This window comes from Branchiostoma belcheri, unplaced genomic scaffold, assembly GCF_001625305.1.
Source record: "Branchiostoma belcheri isolate BF01 breed outbred unplaced genomic scaffold, Haploidv18h27 scaffold157, whole genome shotgun sequence".
In the NCBI taxonomy this organism is placed as follows: domain Eukaryota; kingdom Metazoa; phylum Chordata; class Leptocardii; order Amphioxiformes; family Branchiostomatidae; genus Branchiostoma; species Branchiostoma belcheri.
Window position 1 is genome coordinate 489,642 of NW_017803013.1, and position 22,302 is coordinate 511,943.

Consider the following 22,302-nt stretch of genomic DNA (forward strand, 5'->3'; position numbering starts at 1 on the left):
CACAATGCATTCATGCAATTTTAAAAATATTTCTGGTGCACGTGATAACTGCATTTAAATATACAAAAATGTACATACAGAGCTTGCAAGTCCACTTAATATACAATACTCTCGAGGACTTGTTCTACTCTTTGGCCAAGCCATACTGGTAAAACTTGAATGATATATATACATATACATAGCAATCCATATGGATTATGAGTCCTGTACAGTCATGTGAGCCATGTCTTGGCAGGCCTGGGACTCTCCCATGTGGTCAGCCAGTGCAGTTAGGATGTCCAGGAGTAAGTCACGGTTCAGAGACCGAACCTTAGGAAGTCGGGCCACCTGGAAAGAGAAATAGTGCTATGTAACGGAGGCCGCGATATACAAGAACAAAATGCTTGGTTACTCATATGCACATCAAGGTGTTACTTACATAGAAGTCGTTCAGAGGCTTGTGTTACTTAAGTAATAAGCTGAAACAGGCTGTGAACATCTAGTGCAGTATCTAACTTGCTTGTGAACAACTTAACCAAATTGATATACCTTTGGGAAATGTTCCACGATTATTCTCAGTGCATGTCGTTTCATGTCGGACGCTCCCACGCGGTCAGCTGCCTCCAATATCTGACATATCAAACATAACAGAACATCAGCACTTAGTCCATAAACCTGGGACTATTGGTTCTACGTCTAGCTATAGTATTCCCTTCAATACATGTACTATAATCAAAGGGACCAACAGCTGACAGTCTTTTTAAAGTGTGAAAAACGGTACCACACAAAATCTGTACCCTGCAAACAAAAACAAATAGCCCTCCTAGGAAAGACTGACAGTTGCAGTCCATCCTAGACAAACTGCAGGTAATGAAAACATCCATCTCACCTGGACCACATTCTTGACAGAGACATTCATCTCCAGATTGTGCTTACAATAGGCCTGTAGTCTGTTATTGGAGAAGCCATAAAAGTATGGTGCTGAGAACAGGTAGCTGGGCAAATAGTTAAGGGCATTCAGAGATGTACATGATTTCTAGTTAAAACATTTCCATCTTTACAGCACTGAAGGAATACATTTTGGTCTACACACAGCATCATATTTCATTTTGATCCACTTACAAACATAAATCTTAGTGTTTTTGCATAAGAGCACAGTTCACTATTAAATTTGATAGCTATAATTCTTTCAATAACTTAATTCTGAGCATCTTAAGGATACAGAGAATCTTCAGGAGGCATGGTGATGTCCCCATAGTAGATGTAGCGTAGCAGTGACTCGAAAGCTTGGGTTGAGGGAATCATTTCTCCTATGGAGATCTGTACAAGATAAAGAATCAAATGTTTTTACCATATACATTGTGTATCTAACACAACAGTACTAGTATCTGACATTGTGTATTTACTACAACTTGAATGTCAGGGTAACATGTCGTCCATGTTGGCTGGATTTATGGGAAGTAAATCCAACCAACACAGATGACCTATTACCTGGCATTCAGTATATGTACTTAGGACACTACAGTATTGGCAACTTATTGAATTTGGTTCTATAAGCTGTCATATTTATGTAAATGTCATCTTATCTAAAAGGGCATATGTTAGCTTGATATTAACATTCTATGAATCATTCAAGCTTGCCTGTCAATCCTAAGATTAGCAAAATGCCTTTCAACTCCCTGAGGTAAAGAATATGTATTAACCATTTTGAAGTATACATGACTGTCTTGTACTTTATTAATGGGTTTACTTACGGTGACCTCTCTGTCTTCTGGCATGAAGGAGCGGAACATGGCCTCAAAGTAACTGTACGAAGTATAAATGTCATGTCACGGTACATGTATATATAACATAAGTCAAATATAGCATGGATTGGTAGAGCACACTGTATATATCTTTTCACAAGTCGGGTCCAACAAACTATATCTGAGGTCTAGTTTATTATTATATTGACTTAGTATCCCACCTGCTTCTTGCTGCCAGAATAGACTTGTGAGCTGGGAATGGGACACCATCTAACAGCAGGGTGATGTCACAAAACTCCTGACCGATCCCGCTCTTCAGAAACCATTCTATGTCCTGTTCTAGGGTGTTGGCTGCGGGACAAAATGTATGCATTACAGGAAGTCACATTTCAGTCAGGAAAATGTCAATAACAAAGAACATTACATGGTTACCATTATAAAATAGAGAAAGATTTGAACCATTATAGAAGATATAAAGTATGCCTACCCATGCCTCCAGTGTTGGATTCTGGCAGTGGTTGGATGGGGTTTGGGGACTGTTTTCGTCTGATGATCTCCACCATGAGGGGCTGGGGCACGGTCTCAAACTCTGTACTCATCACAATCTGGTTGTAGTGACTCTCTCGTACAATGAAGTTTAGGCACAGTTCCTAGATGACAAAGGCAAAAACATAAATGTCTTTTTCCCAGAGCTGATCAGTTGGCAAATCAAATCAGTAGATGACAGTATAACATCACTTGATACAATACACATTTGGGCCACACCAATTTAATTTGTTGGTTCTCGGATTTTTTCAGAAAAAATATGAAGCGACAGGGCGAAAAAAAATAAAAATAAAAACAGGTCTAGGCATCCTATTATAGCCCCAAATGCTACAATATGAGCCATGAAGTCAACAAAAAAGGCTGGGTTAAAATTTAAAGTATAAATTTTGAACTTTTAATCAAACCACTGCATTGATAGATGGAAAAAACTGTAACAACTAGGAAGAAAAGGACTTTCCTCAACTGTTGTGTGAAAATATGAGCATTTTTGAGTTGATTCAGAACCAGAATCTTTTTTTTTTTTGCAAATCAGAAAAAAATGAAGAGGCGAATCCGAGAACCAACAAATTAAATTGGTGTGGCCTTGTCAACTAAAAGTTCCAAGACGATTATTACTGAATAGACTGAGGAACAATACAATTGAACTTCAAATACATATGATGTAGACAATCATCACACAAAAACATCACCAATGTTTTATACTAAGAGAAAACAATCTAATCCTGTATCTCCTTCAGCTCTGTCAGTCTGTCTAAGACATGGATACCTTGAGTAGATCCAGGTGCAGCTCAGCAGCATGCTGTAAAGCCACCAGCACGTTGTTCAGCCTGATGGAGGCCTCCAGGTACTGTCGACACATCTGTTCCAGCCGACCCAGGCGGTACTGATGGAGAAGTACAACACACTCAGACAGTGTTCTTACTACTGGCTTACCAGAGCTGCTGCTCTAACAATGGCAGCATAACTTTGATGATTATACTTCTGTGTCACTAGCTGGAATATACATCTTACAGACAGATGTTTCTACATCCAATATTTGTATGTTTTGGAAAAGTTTTGGACCAGGTAAGAACACTGATGAAAGCTGATTTAAGATCACAGGGAGAACAGGAGAATGGATGAAATCTTATCCATGCAACATAAGTCCAAACACTTTGTCAAGGATGCTGAAGTTATCATGAGCAGTGGGTTATACACAGGTCTCAACCAGATAGGGAGAGATCTACATTCTGTAGTATGTCAATGAAAGAAAACTAATGGCAAGAACTGACAAGATTTTTGGCGAGAAACATACTGTTGCTTGTGCTGTAACCTTGTACATGTACTTTACTGGTATGTCAAAACATCACTGAAACAGACAAAACCTGCAATCTTCCTTCATTAGATGTGCAGTAGTATGAGTTACTGAGATTTAGTAGCCATAGTCATGACTTGACATTCACATATAACTATTATGACAGGATCAGGTGGAAGTTTCATTTCATTGAGCATTGATAACTGACTGAAATGCATCTACAAGGAAGCAAAGTTGATAGCTGGGCTCATGACAAGACAATTCAAACATGCAACAGTTCAATACCTGGATGGCCAGGCCATACACATCCATAATTAGCAGCACACCATCAATACTGTAGCCATCTTGCCCTGTAATATCAAGCCAGAAACATCATTCACAGTGTCATTCTCCAGCAAGACAGATCAAAGTAGCAACAGCACTCATGCATTAAGATTCCTGAGCCAAGGACATTATACAGAAGTTCTGTATAATGTCCTTGCCTGAACTGAGACTTCACAGACATTGGCAACACAGTTTGTATCCTACTGTGTCACCTTCAGATTGGATAATATTAACAATGTAAGTATAAGGTGCAACGATCCTTGTGAGCCTTGACACAAAGAGTTCACCTCTTCCACCAGGCTTGATGCGGTCAGTGTAGATGAACTGCAGGACCATTTGGAAGGCTCTGGGCTGAGCATTCCTTAATGGTACTTCCAGCATGCTGTCACAGAACCACTGTCCCCCACGCTGACTCGTCGCTGTGCCATCGTCACCTTCCTCCTGTAGGCGCTGCAGAGAGGGGGGGAATATACACAGGCACTCAGACCATGCTTGGTTGTATCAAGAAATCTTTAAAACAAAACTGTTTTGATGACCATCGTCTTACTTAGTAAGGAATGAGATGAAAAAAAGATAAAAATTTCTACCTTTTGTAGCACCCTGTCCCTGGCCTCCACAATTTTTGTGTTGAGTTGCTCTGACCTAGCAGCAACAAGTGCTATGTGTGCAGGAATGTGTTCTTCTACCTGTGCATACAGAAGAGGTACACTTGTAACATAACATTAAAATATGAAAACCCTGCAAAGAATATTGGATAATCGCATTAAAAATAATTTCACATCAAATCTGTTAGAACGATAGACACCTACCTCACCAACAATGAAGTCAACATCACAGAACTGCTGGCTCTCCAGGAGACGACTGAAGTCTTCATGCAAGGTACATTTTGGGTATGTTGAGAACTGGAACCAATTACAGTAGGGTATTACATGGCTGATAACATTATTCAATAGTGAAAGTCCTTAAGAAAAGAAAGAATGGGTCTAGCTAACAATGTTCACACATATATGTACTAGGTATGTCTGCTAAAAACAAAATGATCAACATGCTAAAGGCAACTCAAACACCAGCACCTGGAATCTGTACATCTCTCCACTGCGTATGTTGTTGTCCACGGTTCCACCGAAGATAAACATGGCGTCCCCAACAACAGCCGCAGCATGGAACAGTCTGCCTGAAGGAACCTGTGCCATGGTGGGAAGACATTAACTAACCTGGAGATACTGTGTCTAGGTTGTGATTTGATATATTGTACCAAGGACATTATACTTTGTGTATAACGTCCTTGATTGTACTTATAATCAATACACTAAGGTTGTAATCTATGTACAACGAAGTGATTGCAGAGTCAGTGGTTGGTGTACATGTAGCCATTGACATGAGGACACAAAATAAAAGTCATGGTGAAAAGAGCCAATGGAGGGTTGCTGGCCCTACCTCGCTGTCAGCAGTTGGATGGATGACTTCCCATGTCTGGGTGTCCAGATCAAAACTGAAACATCACAGAAATAATAGTCTGTCACATTACTACATTGTCCTCTGCCTGCATTTGTCACAGACAATACCTTAACAAGCAGTTTGTCTTCTTTATGTACTGACAATGTTTACAAATCAATATTGATGGGGAAAAGGAAAAGTAAAGTGTTACAATAAGTACTCCTGACATGCCTTACCAATGCAGTTCATTAGGCAGAGTGTTGTCTGCAGCCCCTCCAAATACATACAGGTGGCGATCAAAGGCCACCATAGTGTGACCATACCGGACGCTGTGGGGGTGGGGGGCACCCACGAAGGAGGTGCTCTGTCGGGATACGCTCCCATCTACAGAACAAAACAGAACTTTGTAAGATCTTTGCAGCCCCAAATCGTGACGGCTTATGGTGTTTCTGAAGAAGGTCAAATTAAAAGATCACATTATATGAGCAAGTCAATATATACAAGTGTAGAAGAACAACATGATACTGTGCTACTTACTTCTTCTCCTTGAAGTGGAACTGAAAGAGACTGTTGGTGATTTTGGCTCCACTCTGCCCAGAGAAGACAAACATGCTGTCCCTGGCCACAGCTACAGGAAAGTTACAGCAGGTGGGGGGGCACTCTCCCTGCTGGTGAACCTCCTCCCACTGTCTGGTCTCTCCAGTCAGTGAGATAGTCCACATGTCATTCAGCCTAAATACAAGGGTATGGACCCCAAATAAGTGGTACATAAGCTAAACACATATGGTAGGATGGTAAAAAGTTATCATAGACAATTTTACAACGTCTCCTATAAAAGTAAAATATATACTGGTAACATAACATATATAATGTTATTACAGCTGTAGTTCATTCAGTCACCTGAACCACACATGGACGCCCTCCTTGAAAAATTGGCTCAACTTTACATGTACATGTAATAATGCTTATATATGCATTGCTATCTTCTGTAAAAAAAATTCAGACCATGGGTCCAGAAATCCTGATGCAGTTTTAACATTGACACAAGTTTCCTATCAATGTTGATCTACCTTGTGTTTCCATCATATCCAGCAAATATCCACATACTTCCTTCATAGATGGAGGCACCGTGGGCAGAACGAGCAGGGGGCAACCTGGCAATAACAACAAGATCATTAACATCAATGACAAACCAGCATGATATAGAAGACAAAAACATTTTTTAAAGGGTAGTTTTCTACCAATAGAACTACCTGCTGAAGTAGGACTTGTCATCCTTACCTGCCATCAATATGCCATTCCACCCACTGCCCTGTGGCAAACTTGTACTCAAACAAATCATTCTTGTTTCTCAGGTTGGAGTTGGAGTAGATGTCTCCAGTGTAGCCTCCTACAGTAACACAAAAAAACATTGCTTGTTGATGCTGTAAAATCTCAAATTGGTTGCAACACAGGCATCATCAACTATTAAAAAATTAAGAATTCAGCAACAAGTATTTCCTGTGCTTTGAAAGCAAAAGAATTCTTGGGTACCAAACTTTTTCCACCTCGTGCGGCATTGTGTATTCATTAATTTAACATATTTATCAAACTTACGGTACTTACCAAATACAAACATGCTACCATTAAAGACTACAGCAGAATGGTGGTATCTGGGAGGAGGAGGGCTGCCCGTAGTAAATGCCCTGAAACATGGTGATCACATATTATTAAATGCACCATCACTCAATACCGGTATCAAATAAAAGGTGACATGATGTATTGAAGACATTCACAGAACATTAAAGCATGTCAGATATTGCCAATAAAAGTAACATAGACGTTGTCTCAATGAACACGTACCTTCCCCAGGAGCAGTCTTTTACATCAAACCGCAGCAAATCATTCAGCATATTCTTCCTGAAACAGACATTGGAACAACATTACCAAACTGATGCACCTATGCATCTTTTTCTATTAGTATAGCATCTTATATAGAATTTTTGTTTGGAATGATTTTTTTCTCATGACCATGGTGGAACGTTCCCTATGAAAATGAGATCTAATACATGTATTTGAATTCAAGTAATGTTAATATATAGAAAGTAATGTAGTGTTTTACCCATTGTCTCCTCCAAACACATACACAGCATCCTTGTATGGAACAACTGTGTGTTTGCTCCTCCTGGAAAGAAAGAATGTTGATACTGATGTGTACACATAAATACATAAGATATAGTATTACAAAAGAAGTTAATAACACATGAAGCCATTAACAGCTATAAAATATATTGTCATCCAATACTGACCGCGCTCCAACAAACTCATCACAAGGGGGTAGCTTGCGCCATCGATGGACTGTCTCAAACGGTCCAAAGTCCAGTGTCATGTACTCCGCACCATCCGAGCAACAGCCGTTATGGTCACTGTCCGACAGCACGGCAGGGCGGGGAATACTCCCTGCCATCACAGCTCTTCAACTGAGATTTAACATGTTGAAATAAAATGTTTATGTTAGCTTGTGCGTTACTCCAAAGATTCAGCATGGAGGTTAATTGTCATTGCCATTGTTAATCTGTGTTGGTACATGACAATTATGAACGAAGTACATATGTAACTACTTACTTAATGTTACTAACGTTACCAACACTGATAATAAGTGGTTCAGATTGAATCTAAAAAATTTTTATGTTTAAAAGCATGTAACGTTAACCTGTAAAATAGCTGTAGCCTTAACGTTATAAGTCTCATACACATTGATAATATCTGATAATGCCGCCCAGCTGGCAGGTTTTTTTACCACAATGACCAGCCAATGTGAGATTTGCTATTAGTTGACCATGTTGTGGATTACATGACATACAAAATGTAACGTTATATTAAAATATAACACGTTACATCTGAATGTTACTTACAGTGTTATAACGCGTCCGTTAAAGTCATAATTACCTTCGCCAAGAAGGTTATGTTTTCAGGGGCGTTCGTGTATGTGTGTGTGTGTGTGTGTGTCTGTCTGTCTGTCTGTCTGTAAACACGATAACTTGAGAAGGCCTTGATGGATTGTCTTGATACTTGGTAGGTGGGTAGGTCTTGATGAGACCTCAAAATGATTAGATTTTGGACCCCCTAGCAGCTTGTTATGGTACTGCAGCTGAACTTCCGGTTTTGATATCTCATGATCTAGACATGCTATGGTGATGAAATTTAGATGGTAGGTAGCTCTTGTGCTGGGAAAAAAGTGACGTGAGTTTGGACCCCCTAGCGGCTTGCTCTGGAACTGCAGGGATAAATTCTTGAAAATATTCAAAAGGGGATAACTCAAGAACCGGTTGACGGATCGTCGTGATTTTTGGTATGTAGGTAGCTTACGTGATGCTTAATATAATTATGTGACAATTATGCATAATTTATTAGAAAATGCTAGAATGCATTATTTGTTAATATAAGACTGTGTTTTGGTTGAGATTATGATAAAATGATATATTAATAATAATTTATTAGGAAATGCTAGAATGCATTGTTTGTTAATATATATAAGACTGTCTTTTGGTTGAGATTATGAATATATGATAAAATGATATAATTCATAAAAATTAGGTTCCTATTTCTTAAATCAGGGGGGAATAATCTAATCAAAACTTTGTCAGTCATAAAGATTAACATCATTTGGCGAAGGTATGAGATCGGGGAACTCTAGTATTTGGTATTTTGTCATCATTATTCATTAGCAATCTAACGTTACAATACTAACAGTTAGTATTGAGCTATAAGATTAACGCTGTAATGTACAGTTATGCTATTCCGGTACATATTATGATACTCGTGTATATTATGAGTATGTGGTGAAAGCAAGGTCCTTGTGGTGAAAACAAGGAGGTGGGAAAGGTTTTTCTTCATGTTGAAGCTAAGGGAGGAAAATACGAAGAAGCATAAGATGTAAGGCAATGGTAAATCAGCCCAAGGACATTATGTCCTTGATCAGCCCAAAACACCACAGTATTAAAAGATGTCAGACCCCTTACTTCACCTGCTGACAATAAGGACGTCCTTGATCGTTGGGTATAAACACAACCTGGTCTGCCAAAGGTCTTCGCCTAACAGCTGACAGAACTACTGATGTATCACTACACATCTGGTTCCGAATTAGGAACTAGTTTTACTGCGGAAACACCTGAAAAATCTGAATATGTTGGGAAACATTGCAATGTTGTCAATTTGAACAATTAAAACATTTCTAACGTAAACTGCTGTATAAGTTGACAAACTAATCGAAACATATGGTTCTGACGAAACCATTTTAGCTTGCATATTTTTCAAATGGGCATGGGCCAAATAAGTAGCTAGGTTCTGGTTACAGGCCCTGGTCTGTGCAAGCCTCACTTCGCGCTATTTTCTGTCGATGCACAGGGTCCACGTGATTATAAAACCCCCTCTGTGATTGGTGTGAATTGTTGTAAGAATGTATTGTTTGATCAAGAGCTGTTACTGTGTTTCTTTCGAAAAGAATTGACCAACTCGTTTTATCAAGTCTTAACAGTACGATTTACAACATAAACTTGTAATTTTATCGAATATGTCATAAAATCTGTGACTTACCCTCATATGAGCTGCATAATCTGTAAGTGAAAAGGTCGACAGTAGTAAGGCAGTAGCCAATCCGCCAATCACAAGTGAGGAAGCAAACAGATGTGATTTATGTTAATTACGTGTTGGCGGACGCTGCGTTCTCCATTTTGAAACAGGTAAGTTATGGGCTATTCTTCTTAGTTGGGAGCCCGATAAAACGATGTAGGTAATAGCTGATACAATATATCATAATTAGGTGCACATATGTACATATTTTGACCTTTCTTTCCGCAAAGATGCTATTTTATGTGGGGAAATGCCGGAAAATTGCGTGCTGAAAGGCGGGCTGCGCCCCACCCGTGCCCGTGTGCACTCCCACTTTCCTGTGTCCCGCGCTGTGGACGTTCAGACTTGGTTTGGCTCGCTCGACGTGGTCGTGACCAAAAATATATAAGGGTTAAATCGTCTATGCATTCTCTAGATCGCAAAACTGCACGTTTTGTGCATTTTGGCAGACCGAACTCGCTATTTCATGTAATTCTGTGTCGGCCCGGTTTAGCCTTGTTGCCCGCCAATGTCTTTGCAGAAGTCTATTGTCGCCCCCCTCTGGCCAGTAGGAAATGCTTTCATCTACATAGGGACTATTCCACTGTAACAGAAAGGTGTTCGCTCGATGTGAAAATTTTCGGCTACCTTGGGGGGCAGGGCCATTTCAGGAAAGGGACACTAGTTACTTGGCATTAGGGGGACTTGGATAGGGGGACGATGCTTAGTTTATGAAATCTGTGTTTTGACCCAAAATTATTGCGCAGTGAAGCCATGTTTGTCCTTTGTGCAGCGCATTTTGTGAAAGTACGGCAGATATGTAACGTTACGTCCATTTTACCAAGAGCTGCCGATTAGAAAGGACCAGCATGTATTATAGAGCCCCCTCTGCATGTGTTCAGAGGTCCAATTTTTGCCCCGGCAAAATTAAAAGTCATCAGTCATTCAGTGCTGAAGCAAGTATTTTGTCAAACTCAAAGATTCATTGGAGAGAATTCTCCCAACCACACAGATTACATTTTAACATTTAGTTATCATAGTATAATTGTGGAAAAATACCCAATTAATGGGCTAATAATTTGTATCTGTCTATCATAGGCTCTAGTGCCCCTTTCTCAATGGTACTGACTGCCAAAGCAAATATTTTCTCCAAGATTTTTAGAAGAGAAATTCACACAAGTTACAGCTGCCCCACATCTATCAAGTCAGACTGTTGAAAAAACTAGAGGAATTGGCTACATAGCCATCTACTGATCTAGTGAAATGTCTGTTGTCTTACCCATTTGATAACAAATTTATTGCAAAACAACATGTATTGTCAGGAAACGTGAAAATTTTATATAACAGGAGACGAGGAAAAGACACTTGGACAGCACATTTACTGTACATTAAAATTTAAATTATTAATTTGCACCAAGACAGCTTGATCTTCATAAAATTGATATTTTGAATCAAATAAAGGTGCCAGGGTAATTTACTCATATTTTGAATCAATTCAGTTTCATGATACTTTTATCTGAAGCAATTGGTTTTTTTTTTTAATGTAGGTCTTGAAATACACACTGACTATTGTTTGCAGAAAAAAATCATGATTATACATGTGTAGGTAGAAACATACCCCGAAAATCAGGCTCTTTATCACATTTTACCTTAGTATGATACTTAGTTTTACCCTAGTACCATACTGTACATATTACTAAACTTCCTAAAGCCTGAGTTGCCAGCTTTCCAAGGTTAACAATAACTTACACGTATAACTTATAAGTGCATTCACAATTATTTTTGTAGTGTACCATAAGAGCGGTGTGTTTTAGCTGTAGAAACAATTACAGACATATGGGAGATATGATAGTATCATTCAACCTGGGGTTGCAGTGTGGCAGCCGTAGGTACATCGCCTTAGAAGTTAGAGATTTTTCAATTAAAATTGTCTAAAACTTGCATATTGCAGGTAGCAGAAAATACATTGCCAATTAAGCTGCCTTTGCCATAAAGTGCCATTCCCAATTCCTCCATGTCCAAACATTTTTGAAGTTGGAATTTTAAAAGAATGTTTTACAATGTAACATTGTGCTCTTTGTGTGAACGTTTGTTTCTTCTACAATGTATGTTATCACTTTTGAATTAAGAATTTACAACTACGTACAGTTTGAATCCCTTTTTTTAAGTCACCTTGGAACTGAATCAGCTGATTAATGCCAGCCTATTTCAACATAACACATTTTTGTGACTGAGCAATAATTTCAAAACCAACATATTGTTATAGAAAATAACAACCCAGTATTATATAACATCTGGTAAACTATCTAGCAAACTAATAGTGATGTCGCTGGCCAGTATGGCTAGTCTTGCATTACAACACTAGTATGCATGATGGTAATTACCCAGTTGTATATATGAAATTGTGGATATACACTTGTTTACTAGGAAAGTTCATATTTAAGACAGAAATATGATATACAAATACTAGTAATACTATGGTTATCAATTAGCTGAAATTAGAAAGGAAGCATGCTTTGAATGTTGCATAGCTATCATATCAAGCTTTGTTGTCATTTGTGCATAGATGATGGAGAATCAAGAGGGGACAGTGTGGCAGCAGCAGGTTGTAACAGAGGAGTCTCAGGAAGCTGGGACACAACAGACTCAGTACCTACAGCAGCTCCACACCATGGATGCTACCCAGACTCAGCAGTACACTACATCAGATGGCTCCACCATTGCCGTGTCATTTGCCCAGGCAGTCACCTATGAACAGGTATATATACAAGTAGTAGTATGTAGGTTGAACATGTTTCAGTGTAGGACAACTTGAGCTCATCCTTGTGCACTTTTTGGTAAATCAACGTTTTTCCAAGCTTGTAAATCCTTAGTAGCTTATATTGAAGTATAGAAAAATGCTAGTAACAGTAAAATAAATCCTGTCTCTTTAACCTCTGTGATTTGGGGAAAAAACAACTTTAAGCTTTAAGTCTCCAAGAAACTTCAACAGTATACTGAAAGGTACCTTTTCTGACATAATATCAGGCTCAGCAGGCTGTTGAGTCGCAAGTGACTGACGCACAGGCTGCCCAAGGACAGGCCACTGTCACAGCTGTCAGTGTGAGTGACATCTCTGATGAAGGTGGAGAGGAGGCTAGAGAGGCAAAATCACAACAGCAGACCATCACATTGGCTGTTGCTGATGGCCAAGTACAGCAGGTAGAACAGCAACAACAGACCATTGCTATAGCTGTTGATGCCAGCATGACTGCTGCACAAGTACAGCATGTAGCACAGCCACAGCAGCAGACTATGGAGGTAGCCATCGATGCCAGCATGGCAGCTGGTGACCTGGGGGGCCAGCAGGTAGCAGTCCAGGGCATGAAGGATGAGATAGATGAAGAGGCCATGGACACAACACCCTTTGCAGACGAGCCAGAGGATCTTTGTAAGTTGAATTATTGTACACATACAATAAACATGTACATGTGCTATTGAAAGAGAGATTCCTGTTGTACTGTAAAGCAGAAGTGTATCAATAGTAAGTATATTGGTAACCTTCATATTCAGAACAAGTAATACATTGGAATACAGCAAGGACATCAATCATTGTTATAAAAGATGGAACGATGACCACCAATGCAGTGTCCACTGTCATGAAATTTGACATAAAGCTTTCTGCTTCTCCATTGTCTAATAGCATCATCAGATTTGTAAATTTATACATCAGTTTTTCTAAAGTTTGGTTGTTTTATGATGATATAGGGTGTGAAGACTGTAACAGTGTGGATGGTGTGGAGTGTAAGAAGCATGGCCCCATGCAGCGCATACCCAGCAAGCCAGTCCTGTCCAAGGCCCGAGCCAGTTTGCCAAACCAACTCTTCCTGGCCAAGTCAGGCGAGACCACTGAACATGGTGTATTCACCAAAGGCTCTCCCAAAACGTACACAGTTTGGGCCAGTGGAAGCCAAGCTTCTCCACAAGGAAGAAATTCCAGAAGGCACCTTCCTCCTCAAGGTGTGGTGGGATATCTTGTTCTTTGTCTCTCAGACTCGGAGTGTACATTGAAAGTTTCTTGTATAATTAGCTACAAACACTGCTATGATGTGACATTCTACACATTTAAGTCATCAGATCACTTTGTTCAAGTAATAAATTTTAATATTAAGTCATACATTTCACTTTATCATCTTATGAAGATGATTTTAACTGTTCAGACCTTTGTTCATAGAAGCTTATAGAAGCAAACACAAAGTAAAGAAGATGAAAATTGCCATCCATTCCTAAGCTGTGTAAGGTGAACATGTATAGACCCCATATTGATGTTCAAAACAGCTACAGCATAAGACTGAGGGAGACGAGCAGCCAGCTGATCAGCCAGAGCTGTATTACGACCTGACCAATGAGGATGAGTGTAACTGGATGATGTTTGTCAAGCCAGCTGCTAACCACATGGAACAGAACCTTGTTGCTTACCAGCATGGCAACGAGATCTTCTACACAACCATCAAGTCAGTGGAGCCCAGGCAGGAGCTGAAGGTAAGTGGACATAGGACAGAACTTAAGATACCATCACTGACTTTTGAATTATATTGTATTGTATTATTCTCAATAAATCATGTTGTGCTGTACAGCAAATGGTGATGTACAGTTTCAAGCCTATGTGTGAGACAAGACAATCAGACATTATAAATAAAGTAATTGTATCCAGGAATATGTACGTAATGATCATTGCCCTTGTTCCATCAGGTGTGGTATTCCACTACTTATGCCAGTTTCATGGGAGCTTCTGTCCATGAGATCACAGAGGAAGAGAAAGAAGGTAAGGGCCAAAACATAAGTGAGTTTGATCTGGTTTTACAGGATTTCAAAGATGCTACTGTTATTTCCTTTAAGTAAGTTTTTTTCCATATACTGATTTAACACTTTAAGTATCATAATACCTAAAAAGAATTGTATCAAGGGACCGTGTTCTAAATGGCTTATGTACATGTACTGTGTTTTTCTTGCAGCAATGCGAGAGAGGGAAGCCACATGGCCATGTTTTGAATGCCCCAGAAAGTTCATGTCCTCAGAACAACTACAGCGTCACCTGGCGGTCCATGAGAAGGTGATCACGGTTCGGCGCCGGCGGTGGGGGAAAGGCCGACGTGGGCGGAGGAGGAAGGTACCAGCAGGAGACAGGGACAACCTGGAGTGTGATGTTTGCCACAAGGTCAGTATCTGATGACTCTTACTCACAGTGTCACACAAATATATTTGATAGATAACTTGGGGCTACAGTAAATTGACTTCCTGACATAGCTAAAGGATAAAAGGAGGGAAATGAAGAATTTGGATGGTGGAATTGCATATATTGGCAACAGTAAGTTTTTCTAAAGTAATTTTGTGTCCACAAGAAAATAACAAGTACAAAATACAAAAATGGGAGAAATCAGTTTCCCCTCTTACTGGTTTGACATTGAGTGTCAACCAATATACATTTTATAAATGAGTTTTTGTGTCCTCTGAAGCTCTACTACTTGGCTGCTTGTATGAGATGAGTATTTTCACTAGAACATTTTTGTCACATTTCACAAGTTAATATGAGTATTGATTACTAATGTGAGGTTGTCTGAAAATGTGAGATTAAACTCTGAGATTATCCATAAATAATAATTTAAGGAATAATGTGTAGTTCTGAGGCTAGTCATCTATGGGAAGACAAGCAGTTGCTATCCTGCAGTCCTTCTATCTTGAGTCTCTTCTGCATTTCACTATTCAAGGATCATGTGGCTTGCAATACCAGTAATAGTATTTGGTAGCTGCTTTTGTTTGCTGCATTTGTGTCTGACATGTGTACAATGTCCACATTGCTTTTTAATGCTGCCGTGTCTATGCTTGAATGATAATCAGTGGAGTTGCATGTTTTGTTGCTGATTAAGCAGATGCTTTGCTTCCTATGTTGCAAAAAGATAACCAGTATATTATCAAAAAGCTTATCATAGAAACTTCCTAGGTGGTAGTCCTTTCCACCTTTATTTTCCCTCGGCTCCAACTATCTAGTAAGTATATACTCCAAATTATATTGTGAGGAACATGTCATTGCAGGTACTGTTTGGCTTGGGCCCACTTTAGACACAGATTTTTGAAGCAGCAGTACTGGTGACAGCAGTACTGTCATTGGCAGAATTTGTCATTTGACAACAGCAGAACTACACTGTCAGGAATTCTCTTTAAACGACGTTCCCATGGCATTCCCGCTGTCGCCAGTTGCACTGACGCCAGTACTGCTGTCACAAAAATCTGTGCCTAAAGTGGGCCTTAGTTGAGAACTTGAGACATGAAGAGACAAAACAAACATGTTAAAACATTGTGATCTTTAAAATTTCAGTTATTGGTATTGAATTAAACTTTGTTGTATCTTTCTCAGAGGGACATATATTTTAAAAGTTTGTTGACTATTGAACGCTAAAGTTGTTCTCATGCTTCAAGCAATTTTAAAACACCTAGTAAATATCACACACCGTCCAAGCTTTGTCCAAGGATTGTGTTTCTCTTACGTGTGGCTATTAAAATACTGTGAGATCATGATGATAGCTACAAATGGGAATGATATTTATAAATCCATTTCGCTAACTGGTGGAATATGAAAGAAGGCATAATGTAAAGGTGTCTGTGCAATACTTTTCTACCATTACACCCCTGTGCACCTAAGGTATTAAACAGGAAAGCTGTCTCAAGTTAGCTGTTGCTTACACTGATGTAGTCAGTGATTAATGTGCGAGAACACAAGGATTACGCACATCCTCCTTCACGGCAGGTCTTCCTACGTGCCTATAGTCTACAACGCCATCAGGTCATGCACTCGGGAGAGAAGAAGTTCAATTGTCCGGTGTGTAAGAAGATGTTCTCCCATGACTACAACCGCACACGTCACCTGCGCAAGCACCAGGACCGGGGAGAAGGTCTGGAGGTAGTGAACCAGCTGCTGGAGGGCAAGTCTCCGTCTGAGGGCACATCAGAGGCCAGGGACGAGCAGGAAGAGAGGGAGTGGAGCTGTCGACACTGTGTTCTTGTGTTTGAGAGTGCTGAGCTATTGCGGCTGCATGTGCAAAGTCACCCTGCCGAGGAGTTAGATGAAGATGAATTGGAGAGTGAAGATGACTGGGATAGTGACGATGATGAGGATGACAATGATGAGAACACGGTGAAGACTGGTGCTAATGATGACCAGGATGTCTCAAGTGAACAGCTACGGGTAGGTTTCCGTAATCCACCCTGTCCACCTTTCTTGAATGATCGTTGTGGAAAGTCCGCTGCAACTGTCACAAGTGATCTAGGTTTTCTAAACAGGACATTTGCAGATTAAATTTGATCCCAACTCCCTTGTGAATCCATTCTTTGATTATAAGAAATGGATTAAATCTGCTAAAAAAGTTAAAGACTTCTGATATATGGGCATAAAGTTACAAACTATCTAGGATACGTTCTCAAATTTGTTACTTATTTATAAGTCATTGCTGTGTTAGAACCTGTGGTGTAAGGCTAGATGACACTGGCATTGTCTATGAACCTGAACCTGAGAGGTAAACGTCATGTTGCAAGATATGTTTAGTACAGACAGAAATTTAAGAGACTCCTTTATCCAGTCCAGTAGTGATGTCTCAATCATTCTTGCTTTCTGTTATAGTTGACACTTACCTGCTTCTACATGCCTGCTGGTTTCTGAGCTTGGTATTTTACACAGGAAAGTTCAGACATATTCTGAAGTTGTATGTGTGTTCAGCTTTTGATGTATTACAAACCTTCTTTTTGGTCTTGAAAATTTGGATTGAAATTATGGAGGTCCATTAAATGTCTTTTATTAGGCACTAAAGAATCATTTACTTGTGAATGTTTTTGTAATATTCCTCATAGTCTTACTGTGTGACAAGCAAGACAGAGGTGTGCACCATAGGAACTGATGATAAGAAATAATGACAAAATCTTGGTTAGAATAAATACAGTACTTGTTATAGTAATAGGATGAGAATGGTATGTATCTTATTCTTAATACATGTTTGTTTAACCTGGTACCAATAGGCTAAATATTCAATCATTGATTTGTGTCAGCTTTGTCCATTTTTTGATGATGACCAGATAATTGTGGGTATAGAACAGACAGCCAGTTCTGACTAGATCATCTCAAACTGTTCACTGGCAATTTTAAGTCATTTTATCATCTTGTTCTTGTAGGACCATTCTCCCAATGGGAAGTCTGTTCGTTAGATCTTTATGACTTTCATTGATTACATTGATCTTCTTTCTTACATCATTATTGTGTGGAAAACTTTGGCAATTTTCTTTCCTTTAATAGTAATATTAGATACTTAAGAATTGTTTGTCTTGTTTGTATACAGTCTTGCAGGTAGACAGTAACTTAATCTCACAGTGTTAGTAATACATGTATTTGGAGAAATTTGCTGTTGCTTTATGCATTAAGGTCCAAAGCTGAAAGTCTAAAGGCTATACTTTTTCCACAGTACTGAAAATGTGCACAGTGTCAGTCTTTCATTTGTTAGATTTCTTACAGCTTGTATGCATGTTTTGGGGGTGATTGCTCATGCTGCTGATGTTTTTGCATTAGGAGTCTGCCCTGGGAAAGAACTTTCTCTGTGATGTTTGTAACAAGAGTCTGGGGAGTAAGCAGGCCCTGAAGTACCACATGCGCCGACATGAGGAGAGGGGAGAGGCAGACATACAGTGCCCTGATCCTGACTGTGACAAGACATTCCAGCAGGTGTGATGTCTATCTTTCACGCCTTTGTACCCGAGTATATGCTTAAATAATGCAATGTATATGGGAATTGCATGTATGGTAGACATGATGATTTAAAAGCGAGATCTGAAACGTACAGATGGCTAACCTCACAACCCTGCTGTTGCAGTCTTCCTTTTTATAATGTTGTTGCCACCTGTAATAAACCGTATGGTCTGTCACAGAAAAGGGACCTGGTGACCCACTCCACTGTCCATGGCAAGGTCAAGAGTGCCCATGGCATGGTGACCCGGCGGGCCCTCAGTCTGTACAAATGTGACCAATGTGGGAAGGTGAGCTGTCATTCTTGAGTCTGTTTACTTGCTTGGCACATTGAATAGAAGATAATTGTGTCGTGTCCTTTACCACCAGGGCTACAATATTGTACTGAGATTTCTCTCCTTTTTTTTATATAAAGTCTCCTTTGATGCAGATGACTGAAATTGGAATAGATGACAATTTAAGTGCTGAAGCATCAGTGCTGAATATGTAATATTTTGTGACAAATGCCAGTAGATTCAATGCCAATTGTTCTTTTTACTGACTTCTTTCCAGGCCTTCAGAGATTCTGACAAACTGGACAAGCACCTGTTGCTCCATGTCAACGAAGAAGACAGGCCCATCGTGTGTGAGGTCTGCAACAAGCGGTTCCTCAACAACTCAGCCATCGCCTGTCACAGGAAGACCCACAGCGGGAAGAAGTACTACGCCTGCCCCTTCTGCAATGAAGGGTTTGATCGTACGGAGACCTTACGCGAGCACGTCCCCGTCCATGCCGTGGATGGCGTGTACTCCTGCCCAACCTGCAGCAAGACATTCCCCGAGTTTGTGCAGGTGCGGAAGCACATCCGCAGCTTCCACTCCGACAAGATGTACCAGTGCCAGGTGTGCGAGAAGGCCTTCCCACGTCCGGACAAGCTGAAGCTCCACATGCTGAAGCACTCGGACCGGCGGGACTTCCTGTGTGCCAACTGTGGCAAGCAGTTCAAGCGCAAGGACAAGCTGAAGGAACATATGCTCCGCATGCACAACCCAGAGAGGGAGGCCAGGAACGCCAACAGACCAAACAAGGTAACGTTATTACATGCTGGTCATATGCCATCTAGTTATATGTAAATATGAACTAGTTTGTAAGTTGTCCCTTTGTGAGGTTGGAGATGTTAAAAATGTTAGTCTCTAGTTTAAGCCTTTACCTGTTCCGCATGACTAGAATGACACAGTAGTGTGATGTTTGTACCATTGCAGCCCAAGGCCTTCAAGCCCAAGACTCCCCCCAGTGACTACAACAGCTTCACCTTCAAGTGTCGCGGGTGCATGCTGGGATTCCGGCGCAGGGGGATGCTGGTTAACCATCTGGCCAAGCGTCATCCTGAGACCCGCCCAGAGAGTATCCCAGAACTGGCCCTGCCCATCATCAAGCCAAACAGGGACTACTTCTGCCAGTATTGTGAAAAGGTAACTTGTGATATGATTAGAATGTTTGGATGTCAGCCCGTCCTTGTTACTCTCGAACAAATTTATAACACTTTAAAACTATAGGCTGTATGACATCTAAGTTTTTGTGTATAACAATAAATATAATTCCTAATTTACAATCAGGAGTATCAGTAGAGCAAGCTAATCCTGAGATTTGTTTCAATCGCAGGTCTACAAAAGCAGCAGCAAGCGCAAGGCCCACATTCTGAAGAACCACCCTGGAGCAGAGCTGCCTCCCAGCATCAGGAAGCTGCGACGCAACCCCCAGGACATCAGCATCAACACCCACACAGGCACTGCCGGCACCATCGCCTCCGCCCCGGTCTGCTGCCCTCACTGTCCCAAACAGTACAGCAGCAAGGCGAAGATGACGCAGCACATCCGTAAGAAGCATGCGGAGCTGGTGGGCACGGCCATCCCCATGCCTGCTCCGACTGTGCCCATCACCCCAGCAGCTCAGCAGGCCATCGCTGAGGCTGCAGCAGCAGACCTGACCTACAAAGTCATCGTCAGATATGATGGTAGGTACAACTGAGGCGGTGGTGGCTTAAGCAACAGCTATACTGTGTTAAATGGTTGGGGGGAAAATAGACTATGTATTTAAGTGCTTGTAGATTTCATGGACACCAGTGATCTATAGAACATAGAATGATATGCTGTATTTCCTGTTTTGTGTACAGCACCTCCAAATGAGCCCAGTGAGGAAGCTGTGCTGGAACACATCCCCCAGCACATGGTGGTGCAAGCACCTCAACAAGATGCCAATGTGGCACGGCAGACAGTTCAGAGGTTCACTGTGGAGACCACTGGCCAGGCTATTCCTGTTCCTAGTGAGACCATGCGGGTATGTCCCAGCAACTTTCAGCCAGAAAACTTGACTGCCTTCAATCCACCTACGTGCTTTAATCTATAACATGCAATTTACAGAGATGCTGTTGAGTTGGTGTATAAGGATTGTACTGTTGTGTTCCCTCAGGCTGCAGACCTGCTGACCCAGGCTATGAGTGAGCTGTCCCAGACCCTGAGTGAATACAGGCCACAGCCTGCAGAGTACCAGACTATTGCAGCGCACAGGGTCGTCACCACACAGGTAGGAAACATGCACACTTTTCTAGGGTGAGCTGTGAGCTAGTGTACGGTGAATGCAGTACATAAGTTTGCTTGTCATGTAAGTTTTAATGTAAAAAAAATGCCGTGTGAATAACTTTGTTGTGCTTATGCAACTTAAAAGCAACAGGTTGTCTCAGCTTGAGTACAAACTACAATGTCAGAAACGAGTCAGTGCAAAGACAGCATGTGGTAGTAGAGTGCCAGTCCCATGTTCCAATTGTGTTCCAGTCCACAGGTGAGTTGGTGCATCATCAGGTAGTGCCGGTCAGCATCCAGACAGCTGACCAGTCCCAGGGGACAGTGACAGTGGACGTGAGCCAGATCCGCCAGTCCCCAACACACTTCCAGCAGCAGACCCTGACCATCCAACAGCCCATCAGCCCCGCCCCCACCCCTCCACAGCAGCAGCAGGTGCAGCAGGTACAACAGGTGCAGCAGGTGCAGCAGGCCGTCCAGGCTGTCCAGACAGTCGTCTCCACCACCGAGCAGGTCGCTGTCACTCACCCATAGCTGTCTCCACCCAGGCACAGCCTCAGCAGTTCATTGCCAGGCCATGGCCAGGCACCTTCACTGGCAATGTTACTTACCAGTAACCTTAGTTCAGCTGAATATGGTAAGATCAGGATCTGGAACTATGTTTATGGTTTAAGACACTCCTGGAGGCATGTGGTTGTGCATGTATGTGAGGTTATTGGTTATCAGATGGACATTTGTAATCAACATTTGTGATATTGGCAGGGAGATATTTACTCTATCTGCTGATGTGTGCTGTTTGATATGGATTTTACTGAACCCTTACGGTCATATTGTTTGAACTAGTAGAAGTTTTGGAACATAACAAGGTGTATGGTTCCCAGAATGTCACATTTGGACTGACATTTATTGTGAGCGGTTTAGTAATTGACTCTTATAGCCTTGCTTTCAGTTAAGCTTTAGAGTTGTCCTGTTACTTGTACAAACTCTTCTCGACAAGGATGCATAGCTACCAGACCGTAGTTCCCAGATGAATAGAATGTGTTTTAACCCTTGTCCTGCTGGCA

The 22,302-nt window shown here is 41.0% G+C and overlaps 2 protein-coding genes across 2 annotated transcripts; one reads left to right on the forward strand and one right to left on the reverse strand.

Annotated features, from left to right (window-relative positions):
- Positions 1-37: 37 nt before the first annotated feature.
- On the reverse strand, positions 38-10,040 carry LOC109465727 (leucine-zipper-like transcriptional regulator 1). The gene is given in 25 exon segments (XM_019763121.1): positions 38-327; positions 529-609; positions 869-974; positions 1,202-1,299; positions 1,734-1,785; positions 1,946-2,075; positions 2,212-2,374; positions 3,037-3,153; positions 3,850-3,914; positions 4,176-4,338; positions 4,476-4,574; positions 4,698-4,790; positions 4,962-5,072; positions 5,326-5,380; positions 5,562-5,650; positions 5,652-5,709; positions 5,863-6,057; positions 6,396-6,479; positions 6,607-6,715; positions 6,931-7,010; positions 7,168-7,224; positions 7,427-7,489; positions 7,614-7,784; positions 9,327-9,484; positions 9,901-10,040. Coding segments are annotated over 23 exon segments (2,358 nt in total). The 5' UTR covers positions 7,772-7,784; positions 9,327-9,484; positions 9,901-10,040; the 3' UTR covers positions 38-195.
- A 338-nt stretch (positions 10,041-10,378) lies between these two features.
- Positions 10,379-22,281, forward strand: LOC109465725 (PR domain zinc finger protein 10-like). Its single transcript, XM_019763116.1, is given in 18 exon segments — positions 10,379-10,483; positions 12,482-12,673; positions 12,943-13,345; positions 13,663-13,825; positions 13,827-13,914; positions 14,233-14,436; positions 14,647-14,719; positions 14,910-15,112; positions 16,700-17,137; positions 18,506-18,658; positions 18,862-18,969; positions 19,232-19,747; positions 19,922-20,131; positions 20,322-20,673; positions 20,833-20,996; positions 21,129-21,242; positions 21,491-21,767; positions 21,770-22,281. Coding segments are annotated over 18 exon segments (3,783 nt in total). The 5' UTR covers positions 10,379-10,444; the 3' UTR covers positions 21,856-22,281.
- Positions 22,282-22,302: the final 21 nt, after the last annotated feature.